This window comes from Grus americana, chromosome 1 (genome assembly GCF_028858705.1).
Source record: "Grus americana isolate bGruAme1 chromosome 1, bGruAme1.mat, whole genome shotgun sequence".
Lineage (NCBI taxonomy): Eukaryota > Metazoa > Chordata > Aves > Gruiformes > Gruidae > Grus > Grus americana.
This window is the reverse complement of record NC_072852.1, coordinates 174,248,042-174,273,249: the sequence shown is the minus strand read 5'-3', so window position 1 is coordinate 174,273,249 and position 25,208 is coordinate 174,248,042. Positions and strand designations below refer to the sequence as shown.

At 41.2% G+C, this 25,208-nt stretch overlaps 1 protein-coding gene across 14 annotated transcripts in view; it reads right to left on the bottom strand.

Moving 5' to 3' along the window:
* The window catches only part of KLF12 (KLF transcription factor 12), a 264,264-nt gene that overhangs the window by 174,957 nt on the left and 64,099 nt on the right, over positions 1-25,208 (bottom strand). For all 14 annotated transcript variants that reach the window (XM_054845509.1, XM_054845684.1, XM_054845333.1 and 11 more), the window contains one exon: positions 15,339-15,402. In XM_054845509.1, the coding sequence (XP_054701484.1) occupies positions 15,339-15,359 (21 nt within the window). In that variant the 5' untranslated portion in view covers positions 15,360-15,402. The remainder of the gene's footprint in view (positions 1-15,338; positions 15,403-25,208) is intronic.

Below are 25,208 nucleotides of genomic sequence, written 5' to 3'. Positions count from 1 at the left end.
TGCTTCCACCTCCTGCTATGTGTTGCCTTTTTGCGCTGGAATCCATAGGTTTTGCACTGGAAGCCATGACTTCCCAACTTCGAGAAGCTGGTCTCCTGACACTTGTCTGGTAAGCTGGAAATTGGTTCAAAAAACAAGTGAACTTGTTTATCAAGAGCTATCAAGCACAAAAATACAGATACAACCTCTGGCTATGGAAGTATTTGTGCCCTAGATTTTTTGCAGGCTTGGAAGATGTACCAGGGCAATACCAACATTCATGCACAACCTTGCTACATCCTTTCCCTAAGCATCCATCAGTTATTGTCTGTTGTTAGAGGAAGCGTAAAAGGTAGACAGTCCTTTGCTCTGACAGAAAATGGCCATGTTTATATTCTTATGTCTTGTCTTTACATATAATACATGACAAAACCATGAAAGTTAAACCAGCTCTAAACCACACGATTCCAGTCTCAAGATTCGCACTCAAGAATGAATTGACATTCTTCTGCCAAGTACCTGGTACAGATGACTGCCAAAAAGGGACCTTAAGCTAGATGGGACACTGTCTATTCTTTTGCAGCATTTCACTCCCTGTGATTTATTCCAGAGGTAAATGAGATGGTCAGCACATGGCATCTACAGCTTAGCAGGGACTTTAAATGATACCTTCAGAGCTCTCTTTGTTTCCCTCAGTCATTACTCGATCGCTGAAAATGCGTCCATACAGCCTGTCCACCATTCTTGGCTAATTTCATGAATGGTAAAAATCACAGCCAAACAATAGTGCCTGGCAAAGCACCAGAACACTGCAAGTTACTGTTATTCTCACTGAAATATACAGAAGTAATACGCCAAGCTATACAATAAAAGCATACTTTTCTACCTGCTGTTGAACTCTACCTTGCACCAGAGGTGCCCTATGCAAAAGCATTTGACAGAATTGTGTGTGACTGCTAAATGTGCCCCTGCTGGGTCTTTAAATCCTTATAGGTGTTCTTTAAGTCAGTGCACCTGATTATACATTGCGCAGCAGGAAGATCTAACAAAGTATTGTTATTTGTATTATCTTTTTATAACTTAGCATCACACTCCCATTAAAAATGTATAGTGACCTTACCCATGTCAAGGCTTTCAAGAAATAATGCACTGAGATAATTGGTTATTTGGCATCATACATAGCCTTTATAGCGTGTGTCAAGCCCTGAGTCATACTAATATATTTAACATTTCTTATTAGGACATAATAAGAAATTGTGCCTGTATAAATCACATATTTATTCCCAACACGTGGCTTAGTTACACTGTGTAAAATGATGAAAATTATTTCCTGTCCACACTAGCTATGTCTCACGTAGAATAAAATGCTTTTATTAGATTTACTTTGCACCACAAGAACTGGATGGGTTAAGCTGCTCATATTTTTAAGCAATATTATATTTCTGCACAGGCATAGAGTGCTATGTGTACTGCATCCTTCTAAAGAGATCTGGACCACTAACATTAATAATGTGACAAACTGCCTCCATCATCATTCTGGATGCTGAAATTCAATAAACATCACTAAAATATTCCAACCACTAAAATCACAGCCATAGTGGTTCCAAGAGCAGTGTTTATCAGACACTGAACGATGCTGGACACAAATCTGGGGAGTAATTCCCTCAGTCAATGTAGATGATTCACAAGGATGCTTTTCACGTTGAAAGCTCATGCCAAGTCACCAGTTCACATGTAAAGTAAAAAAGAATTCTAAGAATTCTGTCAGGAAAAGATACCTTTTCTTAAAAATCACTCCTCACAAGACTTCATCTTAAAGAATCTACATCAGGTACCCAGCTCATACGTTTTGTGATGAAAAGCACCAAAGCTATGTCGTTGTTGGTGCTGTTTTGTCCATCCCCTGGCTCAGCACAATCAACGCAGAGCATCCATCCAACTTTTCTCTGTGTGTATGCCTTATGTATGTGGAGGTATACTTTATATTGTCTGAAGACATTAGCAAATTCTGCATTTCAAGAATTACAGAAAAAAAAAAAGCACAGAATTTATCACCTGTTTGGTGCCAGGAATAAATTATCCACTCTTAATGAAAATCTATCATCACAGAATTATAGAATGGTTTGGGTTGGAAGGGACCCTAGAATCATCATTTATTCTGAAGTTTAAACTAGACTCCAAAACATTCAGGTGGGGGGTTTTTTGTTTGGTTTTGTTGGTGGGTTTTGTTTGTGGTTTTATTTGTTTTTTTTAAAGTAATGACAACTCTCTGTGCGTGGCCATTTGCCTGAAAAACAGTAGAGCTCCGAATTTATTTTCAACCTGAAAGAATACTCGCAAGATCAATGGATTATGTTTTTATTCTAAAATACGAAATTATTAACCTGAATACACTAAAAGTGGAAAGAAAAAGCAGTCATACCGCTGATCAGCTGTGAGGAACTACTAGACTGATTCGAGAGCTCACTGTTAATACGGTTGTGTCTATACCTAATTATCAAGCCCTGTAGAACCCTACTCAGGCAAAGCAAGCCTTTTAAAATAGAATACCAAATAATCCTTCACATTTTTACCATCATCAGCTGCTTTAGGGTCAGACGTAAAGGTTTATGCCTGGATTGGCTAATTTTTGTTGAAATTTTGCAAGGCAAATACTAGTACTTCACATTCTCATCATGTTGAATGGAACAAGCAGCCGTGCAGGGTGAAATCTTGGCTGGCTACCTGGAACATCCCCCAGGGTTCCAAGCAGTCCAAGCCAATACAGGATGGAAATGCCCAGCTTCACTCCTCACTAGCAAGGAATACAGGTTCATCAGTTTAAGAATAATAAGCATTCTTGGACTGCCATCTCAGAAAGAAGTGAAGGAGGCAGATGCTTCCATGCTACAATAACACAACAAGCAGTAAATGGTTACTCTTTTCTCCCTTTAAAATTTTTATAACTTGTAAAATTTTCTAACTGAAAGTTTCAGGATTTTTAACTAAATGAACAACAGTTTAACACAACAACCACAGCCATGCTAGCTGGCACTTAGGTTCCTTTGCAAATGCAACGTTATCTCAGCCACACATGGAAAAACACCTTTTTTTTTCCCTGACTTGGCAGATATGCATGTAGGCAAATACTTTTAGGTCACTTATGGGTGGATTAAAAATGAGAGATTTCTCCCTGAGACAAATGTAGATGCATCCCAAAGTAGAGTAAGCTCTGGAGAAGCAGGGCGTGAGGAAGCTGTCCTAACCAGGGGGCTCCTTCGGACTTCACGACTCTTCAGGATCCTCTTCTGTGTCCTTAGGGTCTGGTGCTACATAGCACGCTGGAAAGTCTGGAGGTTGAAGTGAACTTTTCCCCTCGCTTGCCATGCTCATATCTTATTTACGGTTTTAGCGCTGTTTGGGGAACAGTTACAGACACTTTAAATCACATTTGCTTGGTGTGATCTTTCATTTATTTACTCTAAAGATCCCCACGTGGGAGAGTTCAGAGCCACCGTGGTAGAAGAATTTCAGTGTTTTAAAACACATTCTGATGAAAACAACTCTGTCCTTATAAAACATTCCTCGGTCTCTGATCCCACCGGCCTGCAGCGTGGACAGCCCCCAGCAAATATAAGCAAACGGGTTATTACTTTGGTGCCCTCCCTTACATTCTGCAGTAGCTGTTACTGATACAGAATTATGACTAGACAAAATTAACTGATATACTAAAAACTGAGCCAGAAAAAGAAAAATCTAACTTTGTACATTAAGTGATAAATAATAACCACTATCCAGTATCCAGAGTAAATCTGGCAGAACTAATCCCAGCCTGCATCCTGGAATTAAGAGTGGAGCATGCAAGTTTAATAGACCGACTAGGTATTGTCCATCACTACTGAAATCACTGGAAATATTTTAAGCTTTTTCATGAACAACAGCAGAAACTAACCCTACTCGTAGAATGCTACATTCATGAAATTATCCCTTTTTTCCAATAACCTGGTTTCATATTAGGCAAATGAATGACTATGTTTCTGTGCAGCACCGTATGATGAATTACTTGCCCAGACTTTTCTAAAAATAGCAGCAATTGACATCAAGTTAATACAAAAGGATTCTTAAGCTGCGTATAGCTCTCAGAAACCATAAACTAAGGACATCATTCACTCTTTGGGAAACCTGCTATGCCCAACAGTAAATCTTTTCCTTCAGGCAAAAGTGGTAAGTAGCCTTGATCATAACAAACTGTTGCTACAGATCAAAGAGTAATGGCACATTTATATTCAGAGTAAGGTAATAGCCAAACTCTTGCTTAAAGCCAAACACACGGTTGAGAAGCACGCAATAGGAGCCGGGTGTTGCTATTACCATCTACATTTAACTATTCTATTTTTCTAGTGTTTCTTTGTCTATTTTCCATGATGAAAAGATATCATCAGCTCAGGTAGGAAAAAACCACCCACACCAACCAAAGTGGGTGAACTGGTTTCAGTACATTGAAGTCTGAAACCTCTTAATGTTAATATGAAAACTTCTTTCCAACATACACCCACTTTGAAATTATGAAGGTTCTAAAACCTTTGAAATTACTATTATTACCACTACAGAAATAAATAGCAGGTGAGCTTGGTTTATAAATGCTTTCCATATATTTAAATACGTAGCAGTTAGGATAATTACCCAGCCTCTTATGAGCTTCTTTTATCAAGCCATGAATTATCAGCAGATAGCATATTTTTACTGCGCAAAAGCCGTATTTTCAGAGAGATGCATGTTGCTTGCCATTCCTGAAGAGCTTTAGAAGTCCTGAATAAGACAGTACGATAGTTAAAGGGATTCAGACTATTCAAAAGAAAGGTCTGGCTCCTTGTACATGAATAGCCAGGATATTATGAACTCTCTGGCTCTGTTTCTGCATATAAAAAAAAGATTATCCTTGCTTTCTGCAGAGATTATTAAGGCAATTCACTTGTTTTACATTCTGCGATAAAATAAACTCCACTGTTATGCTGCCCGGAGCTGCCGTATCTCATCCATTATGTAAATCTCCAAAGAGTAGTTCAGCAAACATCATCTCAGTTCCACTGCACTTAATAAGACGACCTACACATCTAAGTTAATTTTCATCTTCCTAAGACCAACAGAAACTCCTTACTTCTTAATTTGCACAAGAGATTCTCACTGTCATTTCTCTTCATAGCCACCAAAGCCCAAGCCCATATAGTTTTAAATGAACTCAGACTTAACTCCAAATGCTTGGCTTTTGGAGGCTGCACAATCTTCTGTAAGAACAGAAAAATAAAGCCAAGGAAAAATAATGTTTTGAATCTCACCATTTCTAGGATATCTTTTTTTGGTTTTTTGGGTTTGGGTTTTTTTTCTTTGTTTGCTAATACAAATACTGAAACACTCCTATATTACTTCGAAATTAAGGTGGAAACTCAGTGCATGTTTACCTATACTGTTTGAAAGCCAAGGCTTTTGTTTTCACTTGAGCCCACATGTCCATCACAGCTGACTGCAGCAATCACAGCCATAGTGGACTGCTATCAAACTGAACTGAAACAACAACAAAAAAACCCCTAAGTAAATAACGAAGTTCAAAAGAAGGTGACAGCCTCAAAGCAGAAAACTTGCCCTTTCCTGACTCATCGCCGAACCCCTGCGCAAGACAGACTGAATGAATCACCAGGAGCACACATGAAGCACCATGTGGGAAGCGTAAAGAGCGGGTCAAGGTTTAGATTAATACCAGGAGCTTATTTTCTCTTGTAGACACATGTCCTTGGGTATATGAAATACTGTATCCAGTGGAATCATTATTCAGGTCTGTTAGCAGTGGATATCAGTATTAAAATAACTGCCTTCTCCTTACATGCTAGCTACTGAATTCTAACACATTCTTCTACGCCTTCATATGAAAAATGACAAATTGCCATTGTTTGACATTATTCTCTTCATGGCACGTCAAAAATACTAAAATCCAAATGCATTTATTTCTAGCACTGAATGTTTATCATCAGATACGCAAGAAAAGGAAAACAGGAAAGCCTATGTAGTATTTCAGTTTCTGGTTCAATGTATCTTAATCAGCATCGCCATGCAGACCAAGAACCATGACTTTTTCCCTTCTCACTGAGAAGTAAAGATTAACTTTAAATGCAGTTAGCTGTGCTGCTTCATGATACTGAGAATTAATACCTCCCACAAAAAAAGTATCCCTTTTTCTCCATGCAAAAACTTACATCCTGATAACTAAGAACCAGAAACTGGTCATTAAGAAACAAGCAGTAGTAGTGTGGTGGGTTGACCCCAGCTGGAGGCCAGGTGCCCACCAGAGCCGCTCTCTCACTCCCCCTCCTTAACTAGACAGGGGAGAAAAAGTATAAAGAAAGGCTTGTGGGTCGAGATAAGGACAGGGAGAGATCACTCACTAATTATCGTCACAGGCAAAACAGACTGAACTTGGAGAGGAAATTCATCCAATTTATTACTAAGCAAAACAGAGTAATGAGAAATAAAGTCAAATCTTAAAGCACCTCCCCCCACCCCTCCCATCTTCCCGGGCTCAACTTCACTCCCGGCTTCAACCTTCCCCCCCTCAGCAGCACAGGGGGATGGGGAATGGGGGTTACGGTCAGTTCATCTCACGGTGTTTCTGCCGCTTCTTCATCCTCAGGGGGAGGACTCCTCTCATCATTCCCCTGCTCCAGCATGGAGTCCCTCTCACAGGAGACAGTCCTTCATGAACTGCTCCAATGTGAGTCCTTTCCACGGGCTACAGTCCTTCACGAACTGCTCCAGCGTGGATCCCTTCCATGGGGTGCAGACCTTCAGGAGCAAACTGCTCCAGCGTGGGGTCCCCCACGGGGCCACAAGTCCTGCCAGCAAACCTGCCCTGGCATGGGCTCCTCTCTCCACGGGGCCACAGGTCCTGCCAAGGAGCTTGCTCCAGCGTGGGCTTCCCACGGGCCACAGCCTCCTTCAGGTGCCTCCACCTGCTCTGGCATGGGGTCCTCCACGGGCTGCAGGTGGAATCGCTACACCCCCTCATCCTTCCTCCATGGGCTGCAGGGGGACAGCCTGCTTCACCATGGTCTTCACCACGGGCTGCAGGGGGATCTCTGCTCTGGCGCCTGGAGCACCTCCTGCCCCTCCTTCTGCACTGACCTTGGTGTCTGCAGAGTTTCTTACATCTTCTCACTCCTCTCTCCGGCTGCAAAAGCTCTAACTGTTTTTTTTCTTCTTAAATATGTTATCACAGAGGCGCTGATTGGCTTGGCCTTGCCCAGCAGCGGGTCCGTCTTGGAGCTGGCTGGCATTGGCTCTATCAGACACAGGGGAAGCTTCTAGCAGCTTCTCACAGAAGCCACCCCTGTAGCCCCCCCGCTACCAAAACCTTGCCACGCAAACCCAATACAAGCAGTAAGTCTGTAAATCCTTGTTTTAAACTTGTTTTATTTGATGGATAATGCCAAACAGAACTGAACAAGTATTCAGCTTCTTGGAAACCAAAAACCTGTGAGTATGAATTTAAACATTTTTCTTCCCATTAGGTGCTTTGGAAACTTGTGTCATACTTCTGAAAATACACACATCAAAATGGTCTTGTCAAACAGCTTTGAAATTAAATGCTTTGTGCTTCCCCCTCTGGAGCAGTATAAATTTAATCATTATTAGAATTAGTATAATTGTTCTTTAAGTGCTCTAGGAATAAAAGGTGAAATGAGCTCGGTGACTGCTCTTTCATTCCCATGAGAATGTGCCGCAGCAGAGAAGTCAGGCTGCAAGAGCAAGGATGCTCAGGGAGGCTTTGAAAACCCAAGGACTGGAGAATGAGTCCAGCAAAACGGAGCCTGGTGTACTCACCATGTCTGCACCAGCACAGCTTACAGGCAGAGGAGGTCTCTCTTCTTCCAGGTAGGATATAGAAATCCCAGAGGAAGACCTGCCCTCTGGAGATGCCAACTGCTGATGACCTCAACTGGGAGGTCCCTGAGTGTTCACCCAGCAGGACTGGTAGTCTGCATCCCCTTCAGCAAGCAGCACTGTGCAACAGGAGGGGATCTTCTCAGTTTTGCTGAAGATGTCCACAGCCCATGTCTTTCAACAGCCCATGAGAAATCAGAGTATATTAGGCAAGCTCTTAGAGTCCACCTAGTTTGGTTTCTTCCAAAAGCCACCTAGGTTACACAGCCTGAAGCGAAATGAAGCACACTAAGCCCGGACATTGATGGAAGCATTTCCTGATCTAAGCTAAATCGGTAACAGGCTCACTTCCCAGCTCTGGTCTGGTCTGTTCCAGTCTGCTTCCTCCAAAACCAAAATCAGCATGTGTTTTGTGGGGATTGTTCTTTCCAGGATCTTCTAGTAACAGTGTGGACAAACCTCTACCAGTTTGACTGGTCCTACTGAGCCCTCCAAGCCTGCCCCCTCAGACCCTCATGCCAGAGCCCACAACATGCAACGAATACTTTCGTATCATGGAAACACAACACTGACAGGCCTCTAATTATCTCCAACAACAAGGAGCAACTGGAGTACCACAGAGGTATGGGAGGACACCCAAACTCCAAAAGGCAGTAGCACACCTGCAGCAAGCGCGGTATGGAGGGAGCGGACCCTGGCCGATGGACACGCAGGGACCCAGCATCGTTTGCACCATGACCAGAGTTTGGTCCTTGAAGTGGGTGCATTTGGCAAGGCAGATACAGCAGGTTCTACATTTAGGCTTGGCAGTCCTGAGGTACTAAATGCACTGCAGCCAGAACTGAGGAAATGGCTCACGTCAAAATTTCTCACCTAGATCTTCGGGCTGCTTCCATCATTTTATTTCATATAGTCTACAAAATGCATTTTGGAGACTACGAGAGGTAGCAGCATCTGTTTCTGCTCCTCCCAAGAAGCGGGAACTCTGTTGGTAGCACATCTCTCCCTCCCAGCACAGGAACACCAACACGTCACGCATTTCAAATACCAGAAATGCGAACCAAGGGTTCCTGCATTATAAAGCAATTTGTCATTTTATGCTCACAGGCTAGCTTTTGTTACCTGTGTTCTCAGCTCTGGCTAAACTTTTCAAGGTCAAGGTTTTTTTGGTTTTTTTCACTCCCAAAATGAATTAAAAAACAAATATAAACCCTACCCCCCCCAAAATCCGCAATATTTTAAAAACCAAAGCGACAGTCACAGGAGAACATATATCACAGGAAGAGTTTAAGCTCTGTATGACTTAATTTAAGAGAAAAAAGTTAAATAATCACACACCAAGACTTACAATCAACAGCAGTAAGTATTACAAATGATAGATGCCAACACATTTACTAACTAAAATTGTAAGGGGATATCTAATAACTTTCAGAAGTAATTTAACAAGCATTCTACTGCACTGAGTTATGTCAATAGGTGCTGAAGCAGGCCCTTAAAACACAGCTTTCACATACATCCACAATTTACTAGCCACAGACTCATCATCACCACCTATCTCTTTCTGGAGGAGTGATCCAGGCAACACCAGCAAGATCTACCTCAGCTTTACAAAGAAATTTAGTAATTTCAGTGACATGAACTGTGAAAAGAACCCCAGTATTTTAAATATTCCATATTTTTGTCACATTTTGTCAATTCTAGACTAACTACTCTCCTGTGAGCTGTGCTACAACGTGGGCCGCCTTACTCCTCCACACACCACCTCACATGAAGGTTGCTGCCATCCCTTTTTATGCAATTCTCCATTCTTCCTGTTTCAAAAAACTGTTTAATAAATAGGATTTTAATCCAAGAACTACTGCAAAATCAATACACCTGAAGCATCCCACAGCAGCTCCAAGCAGAGCAGAAATCTGTGCAGCCACCAGGATGCAAACCCTACACACCGCTGCTGAGCCTGAGACATTCCTCATGATTCTGAGTCTCTTGGCCAGCTCTGCGCTGTCTACTTGAAAATACAACCTTATTTATTATATATAAAGATCTCTTTATTTATTGATTTTAAAGCAAAGCTTGAGGCTTTTGCAGTAGATCAGGCTTTGAGAGGGAAAGTCTAACCCACCCCTGTGCCTACTTCTATTGCCTTTCTGAAGTTTGAGGGTGCAGAAAGACCACAGCTATCTTCAACCACTAAAATAACACTTCTAAAATATATTGTATTTTTGATATATGAAACTTAAAAGCAATGGTTACGATCCTCCGTACATATCTGCCCCCTGATCCACACTGGCAGAAATGAAATAAAAGGACAAAACCCTCAAAATTGTAATCCATCTTGATTTATACAAGGTCAGATCACAAGCCAAGCACTAAATATGATTTGGCCCTCACTCTGATGAACTGATTTTGTATATGTGTGTGCGTATGTGTGTGTGTGTGCTTTGGATACCCGCCCCAAGCCAGCTGCTGAAGAGCACTATGTAAACACACCAAAATAGTTGGGAAATGAGTGGAATGGAGCCAAGATCTGGGACCCATAAACAAGAAACCATTTAGGCTATGGAAGCAACTGCCCAGCAGAAATGAAGAAAGAAGTGGTGTAGAACAAATTTTGTACCACTGTTCGTAAGGAAAGCCTAATAAGAATGCCGAGGTCTTCCCAGAAACCATTTGTTAATTTTACAAGGACAAAGGGAAGAGAAACGAGCTCGTATGCAACACAAACGCATCAAGCTGAAGGGGTTCACTGCAGGCATCTGAAATGCCTTTTTCTCCTTGGAAAAGATCAGTGTTGGAAATGACCCCAAGCAATTTTTCAGCCAAGGGGATCAGTTCCAAGTCCACCTCACCCCACTCCCAGCTGGGCTCAGCCAGTGGCAAGCGAGCCTGGGGGTGACACCGTTCCCCACGCACGGCCCTCCAGCAGCCCGTCAGCCGTGCCGGCGCCCACAGGAAAGGACGGGAGCAAGAAACAGCACAGTACACTGCAGTCGACCTTTGCGAGGAACAGAAAAAGAAAAGAAAATCTCTGCTGCTCCTCCCTTTCCTGAATATACGGTTTGGAAAAAGTTCTCCTCCCTCTCTAGCGTTTCAGCATAAGTTTTACATTTTTAAGTGACGGTAAGTAAAAGCAGATCTGTCCTATGAATATGATTGGGCTCCAGACAACGAACTGCCTGCTATCTATTTACACTATGAAATATTCATTAAATATCAACCACCAACCGACTGTTAAGGGACCAATCTTTATAAATGTTAGACAACAGATGAAACCAAAAGAACTTCACAGTCTCCCTGCCTTGGTGAATGGGGCCATCAGTCATTTTTAAGTGGTTGTTTGTTACATTGTTTTATCCAAGATATTTATAATCATAATTAATTGAGACAAAACATCAAACTACAGTCTCTTTGCCTGAGAGTAATCTAAACTGAAAAGCACTTGACAGAAAGGATAGATTGATGGCCAGTGCAAAAATAACTCCCTTGAGATTAATATGGTTTATCCTGTTGATGTTTCTAGTCATAATTACACTCCAAGAATCCACTGAATGATGTTAGACTGAGAATCACTTACTTTCTAGGAAAACTGTATTTGTTTGTAATAGATAGGGAGGTGACAGCTAACAACAAAAACCAAACATATCACTGCACTGCTACTAATACTAATACTATGCAAATAAGAACATAAAACTTCCTCAAAACATCTTCAAACATATCAAAGAAATAATCATTTTTATCACGACCAGACTTTAAAATCAGGGAAAAAAAGTAAAGATTGGAAGTGCAATGAGGCAAACTCCATCCAAAACCAGGATAGCTCGAAAGTTAGATGAGATGGCTCAGGAGGTTACCCAGACTGCACTGGAGCACGGGGTCGTTCCTCCCCAGGTGCAGGACTTTCCTGTCTGTCCCCACCAGCCCAGCCCATCTCTCCAGCCCGCCAAGGTTGCCTTGAAGGTCAGCCTGGCCCTCACTGCTCAGCTGGGTACCACTGCGCAGGTAGCCAGCACCCTCCTACGTCCTGCTCCGTACAGGAGTCAGGGGAGGTGAAGCAAGGACCCGTCAGAGGTAGGAAGACTCCTGAGATGGGATGAGCTCTGGAAGACTTAAGAAAGATCTCCTTTTTGCCAAGTCCTTCCCTCTCAATAGCTGAGCCAAACTTGGCTCTTGTTTTTTGTTGGTGGTGTTGGGTGGCTTTTTCTTTAAGAGATGACGCACAGGTTACATTCATGAGATGCAACACTTCTTTGGCTTATCACATAGACCTCTTCAGAAAATAAGCAGTCATCTCCCAACACCAATGAATTCAATGAAACTGTGTTGTTTATGATTTTTTGTACATTAAATAACTTAGAACATCATTAAGCCTGATCGAATGAACCACCCAGTAATATTTCTGCAAGCTGTTCCTGAAACTACAGTGCAAGTGGGAGACAATACCAAAGGCCACTCGTTAAGTACAACGCAGGCCTGCCTTTTCAGTCTGAGCAATCTCTTCTCCCCTTTAATTTCGCTCTCTGAGCTCCTTTCAGTCCTGCCCACTTCTTTTTGGTTTAAAGTCTCCATCTTTATCTTGTTCAGAACTTCTATAGTTCCTCCCTGTCAGTTACCAATTTCCTTACCAGCTCCTACCCTGGTCTCTCATCTCCATACATCCACATTTGATCACTATAGACCGAAAAACGTAAACTTTAAATGTCAGATTCAACAGAGAACTGAACCTAAGGCAAACCCAAAGACCTAAAATATACCAACATAACATACGGATGATGCAATCCAAGTTCTTTACACCCCCAACATTATATCAACATACTCGTGTTAGCACCAGAAATCTTTCAAAACTTGGTTAGCAAAGCAGCAATAAAGTGAAAGGCTGAGGCAGGGTGCTGGGTGAAATTCAATCTCCTTCCTTTTAGAGCCAGATCTTTATCAACTGATCTAACAGTGACCACAGAGGAGACCTCTCCACCTCTATTGCTTAAGTTTTCTGGAATCCTTCTTCCCAGAAAAGGAATTTTTAGCCTTGGACTTTGAATTCCTCCACATAACCGCATTTTTTCTCTCATTCAGCAATATGATTTAATCATGGTACTTTCCTAATAGAAAAGATTAACAGCTGGATTCAGAGCCCTACATTTGCAAAGACTGCCAAACAGAAAACATGTAAAGAAATAACTCAGTATCCCCTTCCTTATCTGTAGATATTTTGTGCAACTTCCCCACGATTACTGAGGAGTGTCATCAGAAGGGCATGAGAGAGTGGAACTATGCCTTGGCAAGAAAGAGGTCACCCTGTTCTCCTGTTCTTCCTTCCTTCTGCCACTACTCTGCATTGAGCCAGAAAGGCAAAAGCAGAGAAACAGAGGAACAGAGATACAGAGCTAGCAGTGCTGCCTCTCTCATGCAGCTACAGCCCTTCCCAAGAAACTTGGGAAAAGGTCACAAGTCCAAGAGTCTTTTGCATTTGCCTGATCCGGATGCCCTCCCTCCCCTGCACAGATGGTTACAATGGCCCCTCTCAATGATCTGACAAATCCTTAGCGTGTTCTGCCCTGGTGTCACTTCCCAAGCCCAATACCCTAAGACTGCCCTCTAGTCTGGCCCAGTTTCTCCTCATTTCAATGCAAAACATTACCATGCCATGGTAGCACTGCTCTGTGCCGTCTTCTGGATTGTATGAGGAGTCCACAGTAACATAATGACATCCAGAGATAGTTTACAGATAATTAGGTTGGTCTTTGCACCCTCTCACACTTTCTGCTAGTAAAGAGCCTCTCTGAGTTAGTACATACAGGATTTTTGCACTGCAGTTCTGCAAGATGCAAGCCAGGTTTGAATGGTATCAGTTTTTCACTCTGCTATTCACAGCCCGGAGGTCTGAGCAGGGAAGTGTTTGTTCCCCCACAACACAAGCCCATCCCAAGCTATCAGACATTGGTAAGGACAGCAGCCGCCAACACATCAGCAATCAAACCAAAGAGAATTTCCTTAAGACTTTGCACGTCGGTTCTAGCAGGCAACAACTACTGGTTTATATCTGTGCCTATGGGTCCCTGATCCCATAGATAAATTAAGTACATTGCTGCAGAGCTACTAATACCGCACACTGTCTCTATTAGGGTTTAAATTTGGCTCATGGAGGCTGGAGGTGTTTTCTGGGACCTGTGGTATATAAAGCAGATGTTTTATGGATGCTTCTGAACTAAAGGTATTTTTGCGGTTGTTACTTCGAGAGACTGGATTCAAGGGCACAGATGATTCCCTCAAGTCTTATGCTGCTTGTGACTCCAGAGGCAGATAGAATCAGCATGTCCACTACCTGTTTAAAAACACTAAAAAAGTATAGCCAGGAAAGAATTAAAGTAAACTTTTCTGTATCCAAGTCAGTTGTTGATAAACTGTAAAACTTCTGAACCACTAAAAGACTGATAAAACCAAATTATAACTGAGATAAATAAGAATCTTTGTCCTCCTGAACTACTTTGCTCAAGTTAATAAAACTATAGACTTATACTTCTGGTATTGAACTGACACTGTACTTCTGAAAAAAAATCTGGGGATTTTACTGGTTTTTTGATTGTTTGCACCCCTAACTGGGATTCAGTTGAAGAAAGCTCTCTAGGAAAGAGGTTTTCCACCATAACATATCCTTCCTTGACCAGTAGAGTTTCCAGAATTCCTTATTTAACTGAGCTGCTACACGGCATCCTGCTGTACCACGCACTGCATCTGTCATTACAATTCATTTGTTCCGGTGCAAACTCACAGGCACAGCCAGCTTTGTTTAAACATCCTTGGCAGGATTTGGTTAACGTAGCATCCCAGCCAAAGCCTATAGTTCACAGTTACCAACAAGTCAGATTGACAGATGTCAAGGCCTACTGAATTTTGTCACCTTACAAAGCATAACAATAAAGTCAGTAAAGCACGGAGGTCCACTCACAGCTTCTTCCTTTTTAACTAGTGCAGACAATGCATGCTGTAAGACAGCCGCCTCTCTACAATAAGAAAAAAACGCACCAAGACACTTTCGAAGGCATCATATCCTGTTTGACTTTTTAACAGCATTTGTCAATGAGGTGTCTGAGTGCCACTGATCAATGTATTAAAAGTCATAGACAGTAGCTGTAATGGAATACAACGCCTCTCTCATTCTCCCTTCATCCTTGCACATAAGAATAATGAACACTATGCATCAGCCCATTCAAACACCTGGCTTCATATGAATTACCTATTTTCTTCACGTACTACTAGGTTTTCCTTTGAACAGTCAGGTTTGGTCAGAAAATGTTGCGTTAAGCTACAGCTGGGTTAAGCTGCCTGAAAGACAATACGACATATGAAGCTCAGACTGGTTATTTCATCTATTATGTTTTGTAACACAATATAAATTTTTTATAATAGCAGTAATATGTATAATGCATATGGCTGTAAAAATGTCAACCAACTTTTATGGCTTTCCTCTTCATATGAATATTCAGTCATCTATTCTTCCCTAGATCCACTTCAATCCTGAAAAAGAAAAGATGAAATAATTTAATCGATGTATTTTCTCAGAGGTTCATTAATTTCTCAAATATTATTGTATACGTAAATAAAAAAACCTAACCACGGATGTCTGTTCCATAGTAAAACAGAGGTCAGAAGAACAGTAAGTTTATAAGCACTTTAAATAAAACTGGATAAATACGATAAAAAGTATATTGGAGAAAGCCTTATGTTTCCTCTTAACTAATGATTTTTGTCAGTGCTCTCAGTGTCTTTAATTTCTGAGCTGCTACTTGAGCACACTAAATCCTAACTGCTTTATTAGTCTTCAGCGCTCATTATATATCAGTACCCTGCGTTTGTACAGGTAAACTTCCCAGCAGTTACCGAGTGCGAATATTCTTTACTGGTATTTCAAAATGTGTTTCCCAGAAATATTATGAGAGATCTGGACAATAATGCATTAAAAGCCAAAATACATTTATTAGTGAACTCAGTCAATACTCTAGCCACAGAAAATAACCAGGCAAGACCATTACAAAATTTGAATGTGTATTTCTGGAAAGGTTTCCTATGGATTCCTATGATTATTCTAGTTATGTTTCCATGTGAATCTATAAAAGAAAAATGTATCTAGAGATTTAAATACTGTATTATACTTTCGGGAGGCTCCTTCAGGTTGAAGAAAATACACAAATCCAATAGTCTTAACTTTTTCAAGGCTTAGGGGAAAAAAAAACTTCAGGTGTCCAAAATTTAAATAATAGCACGTCTTAGCCCTCTTGACAGAATATGTGCATATATCTGGAAGCAAATGTTACATACATATGTCTCTCTTAATAATGGAAACGGTGTGAAGTCAAGAATCTAAATCTGCTGTCAGAATTATTATAAACAATCTGCTGTTATTTGTATATCATTCAAAATAAGGTCATCCTTCACATAACAGTGGAGCATCATCACCTCCCCACTTTTAAACCACAACCCAGTATTTCTTTACTGCTGCATATACAACAACATGGCTAACAGGTTTTCAAGCACTAAGCAAACTTTTACACTGAAAACAAGACATGAAGCTCCCTTAAGCATGTAAAATTAGTAAATATTCATATACTGTGCTACTATTACACTGACTAAACATCACACACTGAATTTTTATTAACCTTAGTATTTTCTTAGAAATACAATTAAGTTCTAAATATTCATATGAATCATGAAAGGTTGCAAAATCATCACAACACTGACCTCACTAAATGTAATTAAATACTGTAGGCTTAGAGCATGTTAACTATTGTAGACCATTTGCCCCACCTCTCATGCGTCTTGTAGACTTTCCTTTTTCCTGTTTAATCTCCCTTGGAATTATCTGGATTGCTTCAAAATCTCCATGTCATGAAGTTGTTTTTTTTTCAAATTACACACTTGAAGAACCACCTTTGAGTTTCTAGCTGCTCTTTCTCTGTGCTAACATCCAAAAATGGGACAAGTGGACCAGGTTTTCTTATATCCTGGACTTCCAAGATGTGGTTATTTAACCTGAGTAGGAATAACTTAGTCATCAAGTTCTTTAATTTTAAATGTTATGTATTCAAAAGCTTCATGGGGTGTCTGTCAGAGGAAGACAGAGTTTGACCTGTAACAGTTTCCAGTTCTCCAGGTTTTCTCATCATTACTCCTCCCTACGTGCACACAGAAACACACGCTCCTACAACACGACTTAGCTTCAAGTTACACACGAACGCTGAGGTCCTATTAGGTTACTGGGGCTACGGTGATAGAGCAAACGTGGGTATGTGTTTCAAAACTGCTAACATGCCGCTATCCAACTAGCCATAGCCCCGGTTGGTTTTGCATTATTAAATCACATGCAGCGGCCCTCCTCACGAAAAAGCTACTTTGTTAGCAAGTATAAGTAATTGCGTCTCATTAATTCTCTTCCGGTCTGCACAATTTATCAAGCACTGAATTGCCCACGTCCTTGCATCACTGAGGTGCTCTCCTCCATGGAAGGGTTTCTTCTGCTTGTCCTCATCTTTGCCAAGCACAAGTGACACACCACATGCACCATCCCAGGAGGCTGCCCCACCAGCATACACGTGGTTTGAGAGTAGGACAGGGGTCATCTCCTAGCATCAACTGCCAGCAAGGGTGACCAAGAGCCTTGATTTTGATGGCCAGTGCACACTTGCCACAAATGCCACCCATACAAGTGATACAGCTCTTCATCGCAACTATTTTTGGCTGCTTTTGGAGAGAAGATGAAGAGCAAACCGTTCATCTGAAAATGGCATTTAACTAGTAACTCCACAAATCTGTTGCCTGGTTTTCAGAAGAGCTGACAAGCTTTAGCTTCAGATGAAATGACTTTGAAATGCATATGAAAAATAGAGCCGTCCATCTCTACAGATCTACTGTATCCATTCTGCCATGTGCATCACCGCTGTGAAACCTGCTCTGGACTTTGATTTTCAGCAGCTTACTGTGAAATCTGTTTCTGATATGAGAAATATGAAAATAGACATGAAAGTCCGCAGAGAAGCATCTTCCATTTGTATGAAATAGGTTTTATACCTGAAGAAAATCTACCCAACAAGAAAACTGCACAATATCCTGATTCAAAACTTTTATGTCAAAAGGACTTTTTAAGTAATCATAGAGCAAAGCACCTAACAAGCCACCAGTTTCAACCAAAAGAAAGAAATGTAAATAGCAGACACAGAATTATGTGGACATAGAATCATAGAATGGTTTGGGTTGGAAGGGACCTTAAAGATCATCTAGTTCCAACCCCTCTGCCATGGGCAGGGACACCCTCCACTAAGCCATGTTGTCCCAAGCCTCATCCAACCTGGCCTTAAACACTTCCAGGGACAGGGCATCCACAGCTTCTCTGGGCAACCTGTTCCAGTACCTCACCATTCTAACAGTAAAGAATTTCTTTCTAACATCTAATCTAAATTGACAAAGTCAAAGGCTAACCACCATCTTAAAATCCTGTTTTCAGACCCCAGGAGTTTATAAAGCTTATGAATGCCACCAAACATTAGACAACGACTCCTCCTACAGCAAAAGAAAACCAAAGAGAAATTGTAACACCTAGTCCATTTGGAAAACCTGTTTTGATCAGAATATATGCCCTGGTAGTCCCACTCTAGCCAGCATCCTCACCCACCAGTGGAACTGAGCAGGAATCACAGACCAGAGTAAGGAACATGAGAAGGGTTTCAGGACAATCATGCTGAGCATATTTCTAGACAAACAGAGGCTACTGTATGTAGAAGTGCCCTTATCTCTACAAATAGAACATTTTCGAACACATAAACCCATGATAATTCATTAGAAAACAAGTTTATACTGGTATCACTTTGTCATTTTACATACTGCTAACTTTTACATAAATTCCCATTAATACAGTTACAAATAATTCCTCATGCTATTTTCCCATTTTTTAATCTGAAAAGATATGGGAACATACATTTGGAAAAGACCAACTCAGTCACAAAGTGAAGTCATTTGCTGAATCAAGATTTATTAACTTTTTCCTCTACAAAGCAATCCCCATATTTAGGCATAACTGTATTTCTGAATCACTTTCTTGCATCATTGACTTTCCTTTTAGAGTATGCACTTTTCTTCTTGAAAGCCCTTAAAACTGCACTTAGACTTCTGTAATCCCTTTCAAAGGCCCTGAGTCATGCCAAACTTCCCTAAAGTCGGAGTGCGACTTCTCCCAAACTCATGAAGGCCACCCTAAATATCAGGTAAGGTGGGATCACTGAAAGCACAGTTTCAGCAGCGTTCAGCGCTGAAAGAACACAGGTTACCCTCAACCCAATGTTGAGGATGGCGACCTTTATGTTAATAGTAGCCACATACTTGTCCTTTTTTTTTTATTACGTTTCTGACTCCTGCAGGGAAATTTGTAAACTACATAAAGCAGACATTCCACAGAAGCTACAAATAAAATCTACATTAACCACAAGCTATTGGTTTGCAACAATCCTCGACATTTAGAATTGATATGGGACAGGAGAGGCTGAAATTCAGCACAGCATTGCACTGCATCAGTGTACCCAAAAATCTACCTAAATCACGCTTTGAGTGCCTACCTTTCTTGGCCAGGTCTAGCCCCAAGGATGTTTGTAAACTGAGTTCTGCACCACTGTAATTGAAACTAGCCAAAACACTTTGCCACAAAGTTGTCTGTAAAAAAAGTTAAAAAACTTTAAATCCCAACATAAGCCACTGTCCCACTAGCAGCCATCACAAGCTGCAAGATGAACCGGGTAATACAACTTAAAACGCATTCAGTTTTGGTTAAGTGTAACTGCTGTGTATTTTATAGACTTCTCAGGAGCAAAAGAGCACTTGCTACGCATTCTGTCACTCACTAAGCAACTGTGATCATAAGGTTTATTATGTCCTCAGCTAAAGTTTTTGCTAGTGAGTGATTTCTGTTTTCTACAAGGCAAGCAGAGCTCCTTGCTTTAAGATGCCAGCCTCCCCGCCAACATCTTTGTTGCTAAGACGTAGCGTCATAACAAAAATATCTTAAGCTGCTCAAAATATTTCTGAAAATTAACTTAATGCTTCAACTTCTGGTTTTCACTGGTATTTTAATAAAAGTAAAGAGAAGCAGGAGGCAGAGAGTGGGATGCTTGTTGCTAGGCGATACCTAGCTCTCTTGAACTCCTACAGACTGAAATATTTATCCATACTCCCACGAAGAATGACATCTAGCACAGAGGCACTTCCTCAAGTACATCGTGATTCAAGGTAAGAAGCAGCAGCTCTGCCACCAGCTCGGTCCCTGGGGTACCTAAGCCAAGGAGGCTGCAGTCTGCAATGGGGAGGGTGATGCAGCTCCTCCCAAACATCTACCTTGATTTCAACCGAGCCTCACAGGGCGATGCCTCCAAAACTTTTATGCCAAACCAGAACGATCTCAGTGCCACTGGGCTCTTGGCAGCATGAGAAAGCACATCTTTTGCTCACCTGACTGTACAGCTGTGTTATTTTTCTGTTGTTTGGGGTTTTTTTTTCCCCAAATCATTATACTCCGATAACAGGTTTCCATAGGAAAAAAAGTATGCAGCTGGCCAGATGTGGATGAATGATTCATTAACCGAACATACAACTGTCGCAAGAAGTCTGTGTGCCATGCGCCTCCCCCTCCTCCTTTTAAAAGGTTTATTCAATGATTAAACTTTCAAGGAGTGTTTACACAGTCTTTCAGTAGAGGCTTAAAGGAATAAGCGTTATTCTTCACAGGGTCTTTTATTTGACATTAATGAATTATTTTTAATTGAATAGCTTCAAGGAAAAGTCCCAGACCTTCTGGGACTTAAAGATTAATTTCAAGAACTTCGTTCTCCCTAGAACTGAAAGGTACTGTTTGACAAAAATCATTATATATAAACATGCTACATTTCGTAATTTCAGAGAAGTATTACTCTGGGAAGGATGATGTCTTTCAGTAATATTTAAAAAAAAATGCAACTGTATCAAAGTACACAAAGAATTTTGGTATGGCAAAAGAAATTAGAAACTGTGTGTGCATGCTTTTATATCATAAAGGTAAAAAAAAGATTTAGTAGTTAAAATCTGGAGAACTAATGGAGTCTTCAAATGCCCGGGTTTAGGTAATAATCAGCAGTCAATCTAGAAGAGTGCAATAAATTGCTGGGAGCTGACAAAACCACAGCAAAATACTACATCCCCCTTGATTTTTTATTCTAAAAGTAGTGGTTATCTTTGACACTCTCAGTTGTTTGAATGGATAGCTCTGAAACCTTGATACTCCCTTCGCAACTCTAGTTTAAATAGAATGACATTGTTTTTCATTAGATCTAAATAAAATAAAATTTTGACAAACATAGTCGCACATCACTTCGGACAGCTTCTCTGACATAAGGAAATGTTCATGTTACACAGTGCACGCAGTCAGCGCAAGGTGTCTTAGCTCAGACAGAGTTCAAATCCCACATTAGAGTTTAAAATTCTATTTATCAGCCTGTACACAAAGGCAAAGGACTTAGTGGGCCTTTTCTTGTTACAAGAACTACAGCTTTATACATATATGTATCTGCCTACATACACCTGCATATATGCACATATACGTATATGAATATAAAAAACATGTACGCATACAGTCACAATTCTGGTGAACTGATTAAATTTTTTTTGTAAATAACTGTCTTAAAGAATCTGCTGAAAGCATACTTTCTAATGTATCATCAAAACCACACAAGATTTTCACCCAAGCTGTAAAATATAACTATGTTTCTGAACCCATAAAGAAATGGAATTAAGAAAAAAAAAAAAAGATTGTTTCCCCTTATCTTCAGACTTTCTTCAGCAAAACAGTAAGTATTACTCTCCAAATAATGACTATCCAAGGTTTCTGCTCACAGGGTTTATAAGCATCTGAAATAAATTATAAAACATTAATATTTAAAAACTGGTTATTCCTAATTTCAGGTTGGAATCATATACACTGCATTTCTACATTTTGTTTGCACTTCATACAAAACAAATGTGATTAAGTGTAATAAAAATGAAGTTAAAATGTGAAATCTAAAAGGAGGGTATCCCACAGGAAAACTGCTCATGCTTCAAGTAGGATAAGAGGGAAGAGACTTGCCAGAGATTCTTCCATATCATCATGGTGGGGAAAGGACTAAGTACCAACCTCTCCAGCAGATCTTTTATCAAGGGAATGGATTGCCTACAGAGGTTGCACAGAAAAAGACCTAACTGCACAGGTTTCACACTCTTATTTTGCCCTCCTGATAAGGATTAGCATCACCAAATGCTATCACATCCTCTTCTGGTTTAAATACCTTTACTCAAACTAGGTTTATGTTCGGTCCAGAATCGAGCCAGCTCTACTTGCAGTACGGGCAGCAGTACTTACGCTCTCTTCTCAAAGTTGCAAGATAATCCTCATTTATACTCTAACCCAATCAAAAATAAAACAAGGATTTTCTTTATTTCCTGTTAAGAGGCTGCTGAATCCCAGAGACCATTAGAAGAACAAACAATCCTTGCGCTTGTACACAGTTATAAATTAAATAGCCAGAGCTTAAGGACGAGGTCACCAGTTTCCTTAGGACACTCAGTGGAGGAATGGTTCCATGCGGACCATGCATCTGATGTTTCTCATTGGTGATGGCAACCCCTCAACTGCCCAACCTAAGGGAGGGTGGCTGAAGACCTAAGGCCCCTTGCTACAAGTCCAAAGGAATGAGCACAAATTTGCTGCAGGCTTGTGCCAAAATCTGCTCTTGGCCAACCCAGCTGCAGTGAGCATGCCATAATTTGGTAACAGAGCACAGGTATGTGAGATTTAACCTGCAAGAAAGTCTGAAACATGAATGTCTGAAACAGATAAATCCCGCCTCAGATGGATACTACTCCTACATGGTGCAAAATTTCGTAGAGTGTCCTCATAGTTGCCTTCAGAGGGAACACTGGGAAAATGGAAAAATCAGAGCAGGAAGCAAAAAAAAAAAAATTAACACTGTTTATATGTAGTAGCTTACATAAACCCTGGCATGTATTTTCCTTTTATCCTGTGCAAGATGTTGTAAGTAGGTTAAAGAACGGCACTAACCATCATCCCACTGCAGACAAAATACCACGTGGCTTTCCCCTTACCACAGTGTCAAGCACACTGTGCTAACTTTCACAGCAAAACCACCTAAAGAATAAGCAAAACCAGAATAAGCTGTGCCCATTAAACAAACTAGTCTTAAAAAGAGTGAACAAAATCGTTCTCACAAGCAGCAGAGAAAGCTACACAAGCTGTAACTTTAGAAGGTGGTTGTAAAATCGGTGTTGATGCCCCCGCGGCTGGCACAGGCAGCAAGAGCCAATACCCTGTTTCACCAAGCCCTAGCCTGGAGACAGGTCACATCCTCAGAAGCACCTGCTGAGTCCCACCTCACCACGTCCATCAGCATAAGATAAGTTAGGGAAAACCCCACAAACTCCTCAAACAAACCTGTTTTGCTCCTCCAAAATAGAGGTGGCAACAATAAATGTGAGGCGACATTGAGCTCTCTAGCTAGCACAGACACAGCAGCTAAGGGAGGACAGGCTCTCACAACTTAGTACAAAGTTGGGAAAAACGAGCAAAGAAAACCAAGCAAACTCTGTTCAAAGCTGTGATACACACCGAAGAAACTCAACCATCCTCATTTCCAGGCTCAACGTCATGCTTCCAAAAACAAAGTAAGTCAACAGCTGAATGCACCCTGCTCTACATAGCGGGTAGTTACATTCAGCTCCTACTCCTGCCCTTGCTCAACTCACAATAAATTTCCTAACTGCATTTGTTACAATTTGGGTCCCTTCTTTTGCTTTTCATTAGAAATGTACCAGTAAAATGCTTTTTCAAAAAAACAGCTTGATATCCATGAAGGTGAAGGTGTGAGCACATATTCAGGTTCTAAACTGGGGACACTACGTGACAGTAGTGATGCTATTAATCAGTTTAAGGAGTTTATTTGGCTGTGTCGTGGTTTAACCCCAGCCAGCAACCAAGCACCACTCAGCCACTCGCTTACTCACTCCCCCCACAGTGGGATGGGGCAGAGAATCGGAAGGGTAAAAGTGAGAAAACTCGTGGGTTGAGATAAAGGCAGTTTAATAGGTAAACCAAAAGCTGTGCACGCAAGCAAAGCAAGACAAGGAATTCACTCTCCACTTCCCATGGGCAGGCAGGTGTTCAGCCATCTCCAGGAAAGCAGGGATCCATCACGCTTAACGGGTACTTCGGAAGACAAAGGGCGTCACTCTGAATGTCCCCCTCACCTCTTCCTTCTTCTTCCCCCAGCTTTATATGCTGAGCATGACGTCATATGGTATGGAATATCCCTTTGGTCAGTTGGGGTCAGCTGTCCCGGCTGTGTCCCCTCCCAACTCCTTGTGCACCCCCAGCCCACTCGCTGGTGGGGTGGTGTGAGAAGCAGAAAAGGCCTTGGCTCTGTGTAAGCACTGCTCAACAATAATGAAAACATCCCTGTGTTATCAACATCGTTTTCAGCAAATCCAAAACACAGCCCCCTACTAGCTGCTATGAAGAAAATTATTCCAGCCAAAACCAGCACAGGCTGGCATCCTACAAATGTGGCTGGTAAGTGTCTATTTTAATAGGAAAGTACACTCTCTAAAATTGATCAATTGACCACGAGTGCTTCCATTAATCATTTTTAATTTCTTTTCTCCTAGCCTGCCCCTTCTTGAAAGTGCAGACTAGCATTATTACTAATAATTATCCCTCAGCATACCATAGGTAAAAAGCTCAGAAAATGGAGAAATCCCATACCTAAATATACAACATTCCCATCGGGCATTGGCCAAAACAGCTCCACTACCAGATTCAGTAGCTATAAATCTTTTAATAATAATTTGAAGTCCAGAGAAAGTCACTGAAGCATACTTATGCTCTCGATGTCTTTGTGGTGAGCGAGAAGAGTAAAATTGACCCCAGTACTGTTCCTGAAGAATTTCCACTGGAAACTTCCATCCCAGCATTTCAAACTTCTCAACACATCGTGAAGCTCAGTGCAAGCCATGATTAACCTTAGGAAAAGGTGCGTCTGTCTGGAGATCTACCTGATACATACCTGGTCAAACTCCACTGACCTCCCTAGGCCTCATCATTTCTCTCCTTGTTCCAATAGCCCTCATATTTCTGACAGGAGAGAGAGTTGTTCTGGTTATTTTCCTGTCCTTGCTTAAATAGAAATACATTTGCTTCTCCCTTGTCTGGTAGTTCCCCCATCACTTAAATTTTTTGGGGGGGACAGAGGAGCATTGGGGAG